The sequence below is a fragment of the Cyprinus carpio genome, chromosome B15 (assembly GCF_018340385.1).
Source record: "Cyprinus carpio isolate SPL01 chromosome B15, ASM1834038v1, whole genome shotgun sequence".
NCBI lineage: Eukaryota > Metazoa > Chordata > Actinopteri > Cypriniformes > Cyprinidae > Cyprinus > Cyprinus carpio.
In genome coordinates this window covers 22,966,279-22,982,019 of record NC_056611.1, presented here as the reverse complement: position 1 = coordinate 22,982,019, position 15,741 = coordinate 22,966,279, and the positions used below count along the sequence as shown (strand labels likewise).

The 15,741-nt window shown below is 38.9% G+C and overlaps 1 protein-coding gene across 14 annotated transcripts in view; it reads left to right on the top strand.

Moving 5' to 3' along the window:
* Positions 1-1,659: 1,659 nt before the first annotated feature.
* mecom (MDS1 and EVI1 complex locus) overlaps positions 1,660-15,741 on the top strand; it is a 157,293-nt gene continuing 143,211 nt past the window's right edge. For 6 of the 14 annotated variants that reach the window (XM_042739885.1, XM_042739878.1, XM_042739884.1 and 3 more), the window contains exon 1: positions 1,663-2,201. In XM_042739885.1, coding sequence (XP_042595819.1) covers positions 2,165-2,201 — 37 coding nt within the window. In that variant the 5' untranslated portion in view covers positions 1,663-2,164. Of the gene's footprint in view, positions 2,202-15,741 lie in introns of all 14 variants that reach the window. The other 8 variants (XM_042739882.1, XM_042739888.1, XM_042739880.1 and 5 more) reach the window with 4 other exon arrangements.

Here is a 15,741-nt window from a genome sequence, read left to right as displayed (position 1 = left end):
TGATTTCGAGTTTGAGGAGCAGCCGACAGGATGTAGCATTGATAAATATCCCTGTTGATCACTTGATTGATTACCTCGCGCAAAGGTCACGCGGGCGCGCGGTAATTTCCTTGTGCCCGCGGCTCCCATTTCGCTTTCAGTCTGGCGCGAGAGCCCCCGACTTTACAAATTATGTTTTTATTTTAACCCTTCCTTTCCCTTTTTAACATCGCTGAATCTCACCAACGACCTCTGTGTGCTGTACATCAAACGAGAGAGGAGGGCAAACCTTTAATTAGGTTGGAGTATTAATCACAGAAGGTAACTGTATCATCTCTTTTTTGATGGGGTTGAATTTAAACCCGACGACAAGCTAATAAGTTAGCCGCATTTCCAAAAGGGTTCTGGCCTCAATTAATTTTCAATAATTACAGCCCATGGGGTCTTGACTGATCCTCACACCAGTGCGCCAGCTATACGCCATCTCTGGCCGACGAGGTCAGAGTATCGTCATAAAATATACTGTGAAAAATAATCACGGTGAGATATTGCGAATGTGTTGAAACTAATGCCAATGCACGGCAAAACAAAGGAGGACTACAACTGCACTCCACTCTTTCTCTCTGTTTGTCTTCTGTTTGTTACATGTCATGGAGAGAAGTTGCTTTGGGTCGCTGTGCTTGTTCTATAACGCTGATTTTGTTTGTTCCTTGTGCAACATTTGAAGACTTTGTTTTCATCAAAAAGTTCCCTCACAACACACTGAAAGAATGCACTGAAGAATCAATTTATGAAATTTAAATAACACGTATTTTGATTTGTTAAAGATCAATCCATTCTTGGACATTTTAGCTGAGTTTAAATTATAGACTGTGCCTAATTAAACAAATAATGAAACATAGCCTAAATAAATATGAGCACTGTTGTAAGTTGTAATTTGGCAAAATATTGGATAACGTTTCTGTTTTTGTTATTTTAAGAACCTCTTTATTTTCTGTTGGCTAGCCTAAGTGTTGTATTTGTAAGTGCTGGTCAGCTCATAGCTCAGAGAGGCGTGGACGGCAGCTGAGGTTTGTTCTGCACCATTCATTTTTATGCAGAGTGATGTCAGATTAATTGGATGCGTTTTAGAAATACTTAGCAATCAATACCGCCAGTGAGAGGAAAGCGACCCTTTTAAAGGTTCATGGGCAAGGTCAACATGATGTCACGCGCTTCTAATTAATGGACAATTAACTTAATGACCCAAGAGTTCCCCAAATTCTCACCCGTTTTGAAATCTAGTAATAAAAGCCAAACTAAAATTAAATAAAATACAGCTAATATATTCGTTATGTAATGAAGAATCATATATCAAGATCATATCAGCTAAAGGCCTAGATCTAATGTAGGTTATTTAATTTGAGCATTGCTGGGCATTTCCAAAAATGTGTCCCAAAGGCATCAGAGATCACTTTGCGTTTTACATTACAAAAAAAAAAAAGTTTTTAATAAATATGCTATTTAAAAATATATAAAAATTGTTTTCAAGTCATATGAATGTAGTAGGGCTACATGAATTGAGAACAAGCTCAACTCCGCAGATTAATAATTGTCAGTGCTGCATGCAAGAAAAAAAATATTCAGCGGGCTGCCCTTGCACCGACTGCCCACGCGCCTGGCTGAGGGAGGGGGAGAGAAGTAAAAGTTGATCATTTTCATAAATTCATAACGATGGTCAAATCTCAATTAAACAACATAAAACATTTAATGAAACCGTTTTACAATAGTCATTTACCCGAACAGTGATTAATGCGTCTTCATTTAAAACACAAAAGACCGGGCGCCTTGGACGCTCGAGACTGCTTCATTATAATTAATGTCTCCTGTTCCTCGTGCACCCAGAGGTCGCGAATAGCTCCATCCCGCGCCCACTGATCTCTGAAGATCTGACACGAGAGGGATCTCGCTGGCTATTGCAATCTGACAAGATCTGTAATACTTGGGTGATGAATCGTTCCAAACTTTTTTGACGATGCTGGCAGCTCGGGGGTGTGCGCATGTGCGAAGGTGTCCAAACTGACAATGCTGGAGAGATAGTGCGTCTGGGATTGAGAATCACAGAGAAAAAGGACAGAGGAAAAAAGAAAAAGGAGGAAAAGATTCGAGAAAAAATCCGACAAACCCACGCCGAGAGACGGGCATCATGAGGTCCAAAGGCAGGGCAAGGAAACTGACCACTGGTAGGTGCAACATCTCCTTTTTAGCCCTTTTCAACTGCCATCTTGTCCATGTGTATGATGCATAGAAACATTTTAGTCACTAAACAGTTATAGTCAGCAGAGCCCAGTGGTTTCAGTCGCTTGTAAGAGCTGAAGACAAGCTAAACGCGAACCGCGGCGCGCGGTCGGACATCGCAAACCTAGCTTCGAAACTGTCTTAAAAGTTGAGCGTGCCGCACAAACTTTTTAACAGTCGCACGCTGTAATCGCGTTCTCTATTCAAGCCCCGAGCGCCCCGGCGTTCGATAAAACAACACCGTTCGTGCATGTTTCTACGGCTCCGGTCACATCAATTTGCAGCCGCGACTTTGAAAAGACAGCTTCGCGTATAGTCGGCAACAGAAAGCAGCTGCGGAGGCACGCTTTTAAATGCAAACAGGTAGCTTACAGCTGATCTTACGGTAGGCAGTCCATTGAAATGCATATATGCCAGATTAATAGGACTGTGGTTAAAAAAGTGCTTTGAAGTATTTTCATACGTGGACATTAATATCCTACCCTTTTTTCTATGTAGGCTAATTGTCGATTTTGCTTGTGCAACAAGTGATCAAATCCCGTTATGAATTTTTGTTCCGGTATTAACAGCCCGGAGAAATGTTTTTGTTTGTTATGGCCCTGTAAACGGTCGACTGTAATCTTAGCTTTTGATTACGGGTTGCCTTAGGCGCTTGTTTGAGTTGACGTTCAATGCATGTGTTCAATGCCACGCCACAACACAAGCTCAAACGCCGAAACTCAACATCAAGTAGTTAGTGGGAAGTTGTTCCCCTCCTCATTGGATTTATTCGGAACGAATGCATTTCGCTCAGGTCTGTGAATAATTCGGCCCCCCTCGTGCGCAGTAGGCTGCTGACTCTCTGATTTGAGCAATTTTCTTTTTTGCTGTTTTCAAATAAACTCTTATTGTGGTCCTCGCCACGAAAATCCATGCAAATATTTCACAGTGTTTGAAAGCGTTTTATACTCTCGGGGCAGAAATAAAAGTTTTGGCGTTTTTTAAAAGTCCACTTTACTTTCAATAATGAACTTGAGAAATTTAAGAGAAAAGAAAAAACTTGAAATGTGTATTTTTTTTTTTAAATAATAGACCGTGACAGCTGATCAAAAACTTATTGTTGACTATGTGTGAAGGTAAAAAAAGAGGCAGTGAAAACAAAGTAAAGGATCATTTTGCTCTTGAATTATTGTTTCCTTTCCTGTCGACAGCACCGTGATGGGCTAGACACTGCGCGCGCTCCGTCTGGACAGAGACAGGGGTCGTGCGGGTCTTATCCGTTCAATAAACTACCTCTCGAGCCCTATGCCCTGCCATTGTACAGTGAGAGGGATTTTTCTGCGCACAGCAGCAAGTTGTCAAACACGCTCACGTGCACACGAGCTCTCTCGTCCACACATAGCTATGCGTCCATACCAACGCAATTTCACTTTTGTGTTTTCCTGTTGTTGCAGGTAGGGTCAATCATCACTTTTTGTACGATTGCTACAAGTGTAAGAAATTGCATTATTCGAGAGAGATCTTAATTTTTTTAGATGTATCTAAAATTGTCTTTAATATTGACGTCATTTAATAGATAACATGGATGTCACAGCTCCGCTGTTTTATGATTTTTCTCTAGAACACGTCTTTTCTCCTCTTTCAAACTAGTTTTTAGACTTCAGATTTTTATTAATGACACCTGAAAGCTTGAGTAGGCTAGTAGCTTTACAAATGTAATTATATAAATAAACTCATTTTTTATTAATATGGAAAGGGAATAGAATGATGTTACACACGGACACTTTTTTTTTGTTGTTGTTGTGCACAAGTTTTGGTCAACAAATTAAGTCGAAAGATATTCGCCAAGATTGTTACAAACCTTCCCACCCTCTCCGAGCTCCGGCGTCATTATTTAGGCTACTATCTGAGAAAAGGGGATAATTGTCGAGGGGTGTATTTAAAGATTATTATTTACCCAAGATGTAAGAAGAAGATTTCTACCTATTAAGTGAAAGGGAGAGAATGTTCTGGACCGCGCGGGTCCCGCGAGACACTGGCCCCTCTGGCCTCGCGCCAGCCCTGCACTATGTCAACATTGAATATTTAAATTCCCAGACTCCTCATAACGGGGCCCGTCTGCCGGTAAAAGCGCGTTAGTCTGAGTAGCTGCGGACTCAGTTTCCTTGAAGAGGAAAAAAAGGAAAACGTAATCTCCTCTCCGTGTGGCCTCTGCAGCGCGCGCTCACCGCACATCACTCTGGCTGCACGCGCTCGCACTGATGTGTGTGAGTGCTGGAAAGGTAATAAAAATCGGTCGTTTAGCTGGTGTGTGTGCACGACATGTTTTGTGGATTTGGCCAGCGGTGCCGGACATTTCACCTGCAGGTCCAACAGTCTTAAATTGTCTATAATGTTTTAACACGCCGTGCCAAGTGTCCTCTATCCCTCAGCATGATGTTGCAGGTTTACTATGAATGGGGTAAAATTACACCTCATGAACGGGAATAATAACCTTGACCTGCCAGAAATCAGACTGTGCTGTCAGGTGAAACCCAACCATTGACATACTGACGGATCTTGACAGTTTTAATTCCACTTTTTTATTACGTAGTGTCATACACTTTAAAGTCTGCCAAATTTACCATGTCTGAATGTCTTGATGAAAATGGGTTCATTGCTTATTGTAGGTAATATAACTGTTCATGAATAAGATTAGAACTTTATTGTCATTGTGCGGAGAAGCAGTGCAGTATAGCGTCCAAGTGCAAATAAACAAATTACACATGCAACTGAGGAAGAAATGTCAGTCAGGTGCAAGGAAATATGCATATGTACTTTCCAACAATATTTAGGTGTACATTTATTTAAAAGATGCATATAAGGGGCAATATATAAAGTAACTATGTATGTAGCCTATATTATAGGGTGTACAGCAATAATAAATGGCAAAGTGTCTATTAATATTGTTTAGCTTATTATTTACAGTTGAATAGAAGAATGGTTTCTATTCAAGTACAGGCAACTGTAAAGTTCTAATTAAAGAATAAAACTGTTAAATCTTGAAGATTAAAACTATCTTCAGTCGGATTTAGTTTTCTAAGTGCAACCGTTATTTACCGTCATATAGGTGTCTGTGAAATTACCGACTTTAAGATAAATTCAGAAGCATTTCCCCCACGCTCATTGAGGCCTAACTATCTGATTTCTCTTTTGATGATAACTGCATTTGATAAGCTGCACATGTTCAGCAAGACTTTTGATTGTCCATTTGTCCCGTTCCGCGTCTTCGACAGCTCTATCAGTTTCACGCCACGACTTTTGTTTTGACTTTGATGTGACTCACTTCACCGTGAAAGTGTCCAAACAACGGAAAATCAACTCGACGCTGAGAAAGGGAAAAAAGAGACGGGGCTCCAAATTTAACAATGTGACATTCCGCGTGAGTGAAGCGCGTGAGAATAAGCCTCGCGCGCGAGCATTCTCTCCGCTTCTTCTCAGACACGGGCGCGCGTTAGATTCTGCTTTGTGCAATGGGCCGTGCTGCTGCGTCCCGCGTCCGCCGCCCCCTGGGCTCATTATAGAGTCCATTCAGAACGGGGTGAATGGATCGGGCCATTTAAAAAGGTGAGCGCGAACCGTATTAAACACTCGTTCGTTTGCCTGATGCTGAATCTGAGAACTATGTGGAAAAATGTCCATGTTTCATGGACAGTGAACCGTGTCTGGCCAAAACCTTTCTCAGACTCACTGGGGATGGAAGAAAGCAAGAAAAATGTTTATATTGTCTTCACTTCTCAGACTGTGAAAAAAGTGGAAATCTACAATGTTAACGTCTCAGTATTTTACCTCTTGAGTAAATATTTACTTTTCTTTTCTCTCTCTTCCCTGGCATGATATACTACAAAGTTTTTAGTTGAGTTCCTGGGATTGTAATGCTTTCCCTTGGAGAATTCCTGTGCCTCTTTTCAGCTTCCATAAATGCATGTACACTCTGAAAAAATCAGTGAGTCTGAAGACTTTTGTTTCAGAGACAAAGTCGAAGTGACCGATGAGTTAATTACGAGTAAAACAGCGGACCCTGATGGGGTCAGTTCGAAACAAGGCTAGCGTTCTCAGGCATTGAGCGTGTGCATCTGCGTAAGATGGAGAGAGTTGCAGGCCACTGTGGGTTTTGATCATGATTGATCACATGTTCTCAAAGGATTGATTGATTAGCCAGAAGCTGCTGAATTTAGCCGAAGGGGTCTGCTTATGTCCTGGGAAAATATCCTCTTGTCTGTTTGTGCGAGATTTCATCTGAGTAAAAAAACAAGAGGAGATGAGATGGAGAAGGAGATATGTTTATGATGTATATATGATTCTTTGAATCGTGCGTCAGAGTGTCCCATAGAAGCCAAAGAAAGAAGCAATTTCCTTGCATATGTTAGGAGAGGAAGGAGTGGATGTAGGTGACAATAACACAGGTACCCTCATCCATCAACACCCTTATAATACCACTACTTTCTCTCCTTCTCTCTCTTCCTTTCTTCCTGGCTCTTTTCCTCCCTAATGATTCAACGAGTGTCTGTGTCTGCCGAGAGTGAATTGAAATGGCCAGGTCAATGGTTTATTTATCTTGTGCTCTGATTGGTCAGGGGTCAGGTCATATGGATGTTTATTTGGAAATTTGATTGGTGTGACTGATGGCTGTCGTTTGTGTTCCACAGGGAATTATGGCAGTTGTTGTTCAGTATGTCCAGTCGCTTTTTATCCCAGAGCGTCAGGTCCTGAATCAGTCTAAGAAAAGCTCTGCCTTGACTGAAGTCAGCAGAAACCATGAACTGAGCGCAGGCATCAGGCCAGTCTAGTAATAAGTCAATGTCAAGCCAACACCCCCGAAACCATCAGATGTCACTGTTTGACTGGTCTTGACTCATCTTTACTTGGAGAGGAAGCATTATTCAAGTTTATTTGCACCGTTCACTAGTTTATATGAGACTTTCACTTATAGGTCTAAAAAGTATTCTCATTGAAATTTGAAAACTAAATGTAAATTTTATTGAAAATGTAGCATGAGTTTAAAGTCAACCTGTAGATTTCAATTCAAGATAATTAGCTTTTTTTGTATATAAAATATTTTCTCTCCAAGTATTTTAACACTAGATTTCTATATTTTCTAACCTCAGTCTAAAGAACCAACATTGCTGCTTTACATCAGAATGATTGTGTTTATGAGATGAGTGCACATGAATGTCACCACAATGTCATAATTACTGGCGAGTAAACTTGGTATTTTCATTGAGCCCCTTTGTTCTAAGTTTGGGGGCGTTTAATTAAAGAATCATGGCGGAAGAAAATGAAGGTATTGGTCATTAATTAAGTTTAATTGTGAATGTTGATTGTACAGCCTAATTTCTATGCATGTTGTGTACTTTTTTGAGAACAGCAGTTCAAGTTAAAGCGTGTAAGGTTTGTGAGGAGACGAGGATGTGTGAGAAAACTACATCTCCCATCATTCTCTGTGGCTGCAAGTCAATGCATAGTGAATACATAAGAAAAACATTTTATGTACCTAAAGTGCAATGCTTTTTATTTTGCATTAGGGCTAAAAGTGTCCTGCTTTTCTGAATAAATATGAAATGTTCCAACTTCCAACACAGCTGACTGTGGGATAACAGAACCCTTGCTTATCTTTAACATTGCTTTTCACCGTGGTCAAGAATAAATATTGTATTTTCAGGTTTTGATGTTTCACACTGTATATTTGTAAACCCTTTTTTGCATATTTACGGTTTAAGTGTCATTGATTAGACAAACACCAAACTAACCTTTTTACATCTTGTCTTACACTTGTGCATCAGTTGAGCTTGTTCAAATTATTTTTTTTTTTTACCATTCAGTTAGTCTTGTATAGCCTTTTTCTTTTTTTCACTCCAAGTAACTCATTCTGATTGTCATTTTGATTTCCCTCAAATGCTGACAAGAATAAAACACATGAAAGTTTTGACCATACAATGCTCATGAATATGTAATGAGACAAGCGGCACTTAGAATATGATTGGCTGTTTCTGTATAAACCCAGGAACAGCAGTTCTAGACCTGCAAAGCAGGTTTTCGTAACCCAGGGTCGAAAGTTCAAGTGTTTAAATGCAAACTGACAAATGTGAAACATTACTTTATTTGGAGTGAAATGCAGAGTTTCAAAAGACAAGTGAACCATAGGTTAAATGCAGTGAGAGAGCTCAAATTTGATGTCCGTAGTACAAAGTATGAGCCATATAGCAAGTGTTACAATAAGAAAAGCTTTATTTAACATTGTGCTCTATACCATTAACTTGGCATAATGGTATAGAGCACAATGTTCATCTCCTCCTTTCTCATTTGAGTTGAAGGTCACCCCACAGAACCAGCGGAAGGTCATTGTGAAGTTTATGTCCTTAAAGCGCTATAGATTAAGTGGAGATCTGTCTCAACCAGCATGAACAAGTTCCTATAATGTGGTTTATGCAGGAAGAAGCAGGTCGGTTATTAGCAGGTTCAGTCAGTGGTGCCAGGCGGTCCTCAGGGGTGTGTTCTCTATGAGTTAAATGTTTGCACAGAATTAATATGTGTTTGTGCGTGTAGGTGTGTGAAAGAGTCCGAATGGGTCTGACGTGCAGCCTGGGTGCCGTACGGACATTGTGAGAATAGTGTTTGTGTGAGGCCTGGGAACCTTTCAGTTGTGTTTACCACAGGGAAACCAGTACCAGCACAGAACAATGAGCAAAGCTCTCCCTGCCCTCAGTCCAAAGGTCAAACTGTCTCTGATAAAGATATGAACGAGCACACACACATATCCATACACGGACACACACACAAAGGCTCACCAGTGCGCTGCCGACAGTCTGCCCAGGGTGTGTGCCAAGGTTGAGGTCATTATCTACAGACGGTCCCAAAAGAACTTCATATTTTCGTACTGCGAATATGTGTGTGTGTGTAAATCACACTTTATTAATGGGCGTGCATATTGTTGACTTCATTTGTCTGCTTGTTGGTCAGACAGGCACCTCCCTTGTGCCATTGTCTGTGTGTGTTTAGATGAAATCAGTATTCCTAAGAGTTACCTGCATTGTGTTTCTATATCTGCATGTATTTGAGCTTGTTTGTTTCTTGTGGTGTGGATGTGAGTTCGTAGCTCACTCTTTTTTTGATCTCTTTGGATTCACACAGTTGTTTTGTGTGTGTGTGTGTGTGTGTGTGTGTTTGCTGTCTACCACACACATTTTATAGGAATTAGGTAGCATTAGGATAGCACTGTTTGGTATTAAGTAGTAATGTACGTTAGCTAATGATACAACTATGCAGTTGTCAGCCAACAGTCCTGCAGCAGATACTAACCGCATTTTGCATTTCCTGAAGGAAGTACCAGTTCTTGCAAGGCAGAAATAGAATAGTTAGTTTTAGGTAAGGGCTTTGCTTTTGTGTAAATGATATGCTGCTTTACAGGAGTTGTGATGTTGTTATGATACTCCTCTTTTTCTGTGCACGAGAATCAAAATATGAGCTTCTTTACAGTTTAAAGGCATAAACAGAGATATCACAATTCAAATCTAATTTGCAAGAAAGATGACACAATATAGAGTACAAATTTGTTGTCAGAAGTTTACGTAGACTAAAAATATCTACAAAACAATGGCTGAATTTGAAATAGCATACAACTTTTATTGTTTCTGGCTTAATGTACGAAAGGAGTATGATCTTTGTGTGGTTGTACAGTTGGTTGGATAATAATGATGATTTAAGAATCTGCTGGCATGTGGTTTACATGCAAGTGTGTGCTTGAATTAGGGATGTGTAAAACAGATTATGCATATGTTCAACAGTTTTTTTTTTTTTAATTGATTGTTAAAAGTGGTTTGTTTAAAAAGCGCTGCTATGGTGGTTGCTTTAGAAAGAATTAATTTAGAGTCTCTGAGACCATCCCAGAATTCATTCAGTCAGTCATTCAGTGAGTTAGTTATTTTCCCTGCCCTAATACTGCTGTTTAAAAGTGTGGGGTAAATAAGAATTTATTTATTTAAAATGTAAGAAATTAATGCTTTGAGCATTCAGCAAGCACACATTAAATTGATCAAATGTGTTAGTAAAGACATTTATAATGTTACAAAAATGTAAAAAAAAAAAAAAAAAAAAGTATTTTCATTAAATATTTAATATTTGTATATATTATGTTTAAAAAATATAAAACAATAGAGCAGTTATTTTAAATGATATAACTTTTCACAACTTTTGTATTTTAATCAAATAGTAAATGCAGCTTTCGTGAGCATAAGAGACTTTCAAAAACATTAAAATAAAAAATATAAACATAAAAAGTCTTACAAACCCCAAACTTTTCAGTTGTATATGTGAGAAGTTGACTATTCAACCATTATGACAGATTCCTATTATGAATGTGTATGTGTGTGCTTTGACTCAGAAATGTTAGTAATTATTGGCAAGGGTCTCCTCTCTGTTAGCTCTGTTTGGATTCCAGCCATTAACAGGAATTAATCAACAATTGCTTTTTTGTGGGCGTGATGATAGCATGTTGTTACACGCTCTTTTTCAGAAAGTCCCCATCTTTATGTTCCAGCGTGGTGTGATATCCAGAGGGTGTGGGTATCTCTCTCTCTCTCTCTCTCTCTCTCTCTCTCTCTCTCTCTCTCTCTCTCTCTCTCTTTTGTGTTTGTGATGAACTCAAGTGAGAAGTTTAAGCACATATTGTTCGAGAAGGTCAAGGAACAGGAAAGACAAGAGGACATTTCAACACACCTTTCATCTCTGTCAGATACACACATACACACTCATAAACACTCACTAAAGCCTTATTTGTGCATAAGGTCAGGTAAAGTTGTTTCACAAATTGATTTATTTGATTCTTTTTCAAATAGAACCTACAGGTTTTTTGGTTAATTCAATCACAATCCATGAAATAACAGACATCCTTTATTAATAACTCTTCTCAACATTGTTTAGAAAACTAATCCCATTTGAAAAGTACTTAACTCTTTGTCTCTCTAAGCCTACTTTACTCTCTCTTCATACATGACCTTTCTGTTTGCTTTTAAGACATAAAAGCAAATATGACCTGTAGATAAACTAATTTAATAATTTATACAAATGACTTGGGATTTTTGTGTGCAGAGAAAATATTTGCTATAAGCCAATTTTAATGAAACCATTAAGAGATATAAGCAGATAGATTTCTGCAGTTGCGGTGCACTTTAACAATGGTGAGGAAGTTCTCCCATCAACCTGTAACGATTTATCAATCCACTCACGTGAATGTCCTTTTTTTGATTGTTAACTAAACCATTAACTAAGCACTAATGACACTTTCCTTTGCTCATCAACATCATCCTAGCTTGCCTGACTGACCAAGGAAACTTTGATTTATACATCATCTTAAAGCTGAATGAATAAGCTTTCCATGTTTATTAGGATAGGATAATATTCGGCCGAGATACAACTATTTGAAAATCTGGAATCTGAGACTGGAAAAAAAATCAAAATATTGAGAAAATCGCCTTTAAAGTTGTCCAAATGAAGTTCTTAGCAATGCATATTGATAAAAAAAAAAAAAAAAAGTTTTGATATAATGTACGGTAGGAAATGTTCATACTGTTCATTTATATATATAATGTATTGCTGTGAGGACAAAGACGGACCATACCATCATAAGGTGGTTAAGATGTTTTTTTAAGCTGATTTAGGTTTAATTTGTTAATGCATTAGGTATCAATGAATAGTGACAGTGAGCAATCATTCTTTCATTGTCAACTCACCGGCCTGATCTGGCCTGAACCTGTTTTAATACACTGTGACCTTTGACCTCCCAGGTCAGACTGGCTTGGGTTGGAAGAACATTGTGTGCTTTTTCTGAAGGAGGTCATCTTTAACTGTATAGCAGGTTGTACAGGGTCATACTGAGATTGTGTTTGTTTGTGTGTAAAGGAAGGTAACTGATTAGTGAGAGTCGTGTTACCTATGAAGGGGAATTTGGACGTGCGACCATCCATCGCAATCGGATCTTTTCCATTTCGACCCGGAGATGAGACACGTCCAAACTCACACAGACTGAGGAAGAGGCCGAACAATAGAGACAGTAGAGATTCCCTTCCTCTCCCAGCGGCATTCCAAAGATTCCCAGCGGCCGGAATCTGGTCCCAGCCCAGGAATCTGGCCCTCGCTCTGCGCTTTGATGAGCCCTGTTCCCGACGCTTCCTGAGATTGTGACTCATCTACAAACAAACTGAAAACAACCTGAGTGAGAGATGGAGAAGGACAGAAGGACAGGGTGGGAGAGAAAGAGTGATGGAAAAAGAGAGAGAGAGCAAGAGACTGGACCACAGGATGTCCTGTTTTGATTAGCGTTAGCATCTCCGCTCCTCCTGAAGAAATATTATTCTAACAGTTTCGGGAGCTCCGTCTACACGCTGCTCGTCTTCCACACACAAACTTCCCTTCAGAGTGCCCAGATACTCCTTCTGTTAATTTGTGAATTGCATGTAACTGGATAGGAGCTGTGTGGTTAGCAAGGAGGAACATGCTAATGTTGTGATTACCATTGCAGAACACAAAGACCCTACTGAAAAGACCAGTTTAGTGCATGTGCATGATTTTTCAGGCTGGTTAATGGTTTAATTTGTTGATTTGTTAATTAGTTTTGCATTAGGGCATCATGAACCAACAAAGAATAATTTTTGACAATTTGTCTAGGTTAATGATGTTTTGAAATATAAATATACTATTGTTCATTGTTATTAAATGTTATATAATACATAAAATAATTCAACTGTTCAGTTAATGTTAGGTCCATTTAAATAAATTTAATAGATGCAATAACCAATATATATATATTTAAAAAATATTTTTAACAATGTAATTAGTAAATGGTTTGATTAATTAATGCTGGTTTGATTAATTAATTAGTGCAACTAATGTAATTAAACACTTTTAACAAATGAAATTTATACATTTTGAAATGTTAAAATGCTTTAATATACAGTATGTAGAAATTAACGTTTGAATAACAGATGAATAAAAGGTGTTGAAATATTGCTTAATGTTTGTTCATCATAAATGCATTAACTTAAGTGAACAAACAGAACTTCATTTAATATTTAATCACCCTAAGTTAATCAGGTTAAAACAAGATTCACAAACTGGTAAACCATCTAGAGCAGTTTGGACCAGCTTGAACTAGCTAAAAACCATGTAAAACCAACTACCAGCTGTTTTTTCCAGAAGGATGACCAGCCATGCTGGTATTTTCAGGAGGGAGATGGAGACATTGAGCACTGTAGTGTGTGTATTTGACACATAGTCACTGTTTTACTGTAGTTCACTGCTCCCTATAGCCTAGGCCCCATAGAGCAGATGTTTGACTCCTTAGGGCCTCAACCCAGTTTCTCTCTGTCAGGCAGACATCAAGTCAGTGGACCTTAGTGCTTGCTGGGTCACTAGCAAAGCTGTGTAAATCTCTGTTTGAATGTGTGTGTGAGAGAGCGCATGTGCGTCTTTGGACCTTTGTGTTTAGCGGGTCAACAGAGAAGCTAATGAATTTTATCTCGCTGTCCGTCTTTCACACAATCACACACACACACACACACACACACACACAAACTTCTCTAGAGATTCACACTTCTGTCAGTTCTCCCCAGCTCTGCTGGTGCCCGGCCTGAGCTGCCGTTTAAATTTAGCTCCCTGTCTGGCCCCGGCCTCCTGGGAAACACGGATGAGGGGAGTGAAGACTGAAGAGGAGGAGTGCAGATCGAGCAAACGGCTGAGAGTTTGGGAAAATGAGGGAGACGTCTCATCTCATTCGTCAGGGAAAAGAGATACTGCGCTGACATATAGTGAAGTGTCAGCCAAGCACAACACTGCACCCAGACACACACACACACACACACACAGAGTTTGGGGTTGTTGCCAGAAGACAAGCTGGCAGACTTAGTAGTTCAGGCTGATGGAATTTATTCAAAATATTCTTGTATTGATATATTGTCATACAGATGAAGACATGAATTCATCAACAGTTTCTCATTTAAAGAATACATTTGGGGTGTTCTTAAGGCTTCGACTTAAAGGAATAGTTCATCCAAAAATGACAATTTCCTGAAAATTTACTTGCCCTCAGGCCATCCAAAATATAGATGAGTTTGTTTCTTTATCAGAACAGTGGCCCGTTCTACATACCTCGCTGTACATCTGAGATGATTTGAAAGATGCCAGATCTTCTAATCGTGATAACTGATCTCTGGCTAATTTGGTTGTTTTGGTTACTTTACATTTTTATTTCAGTGTTGTAATTAGCAATTCATTTAATTTGATCATTGAAGCAGATTTATTACGTGACAGCATTAATTAAAGTTTCTGCATCTCCTGCGCTCCATCAAGCCACTCCCATAATAGCTGTCACCACTCAAATTGATGCACGGCTCAGATTTACTGTATAGCATGTGAATAAGACTCCGATACAAATAGAAAGAAATTATTTTATCATGAATAAATATTTCAATGAGTAAATATTATTATAGACTACAAAACATTATTATATTATTTTTCAATTCATTTTTTTATTATTATTTTAAATTACTGTCCCTGGATCAGTAGGGTACTCTTGTGATAAAGTAGCAGTGGCTGGGACAGATTTTATGAATCAATTCTGCTTAAAAAGATGCAATCTAATCCTGTTTACATGAAATAAGCCTGCTTATGAGCGGGTTTAAGCTTACTGACCTGTTGCTATGACAGCAACTCCGGGATGAGCTTCAAAGAACCAACCAATCCAGGATCAAGCCAAATTGTCAACAGTCAAACCCAGCTAGATTTGGAGAAATTTAGCATTATATCACTTGCTTATGAATGGGTGCCGTCAGAATAAGAGTCTAAAATGATGTTAAAACATCACAGTAATCCACAAGTAATCCACACGACTCCAGTTCATCAGTTAACATCTTGTTAATTGAAAAGCTGATTGTAAGAAACAAATCTATCATTGAATTTCTCCAAATCTGTTTTGACGGTGAAACAAACTCATCTTGGATGGCCTGAGGGTGAGCAAATAGTAATTTATTTATTTATTTATTATTATTTTTTAATAATAAAGGATTTGGGGAGGCCTGGGACCAGTGTCACGTTTTTAGTTAAAAATAGTCTTGTGGGTTTATTTATTAGTTTATTTATTTATTGGCATGACCACTTTGGTCCTCTTTCACTATTTATTACAGAAAACACCACCCAGGCCATTCTGCATTATACTGTATATATGGTATGAGATAAGGGTTTTGTAAACTATTCCTTTAAATATTTTCTCATTTATACATTGTAAAAAGTCAGATATTCTCCACCGGTTTGGGGCCAGCAATATACTAGATGTCTGTTGCATCACACACACATTCGTCACACCTGTCTGGTCTCATACAGCAGCTGCAGGTGTGTGTGTGTGTATGTCTTTTTGTATGTGTGGGTACCATAGTTTGCCCATCAATCGCTGACAGCTGACAGTTTAATCTGAGCATT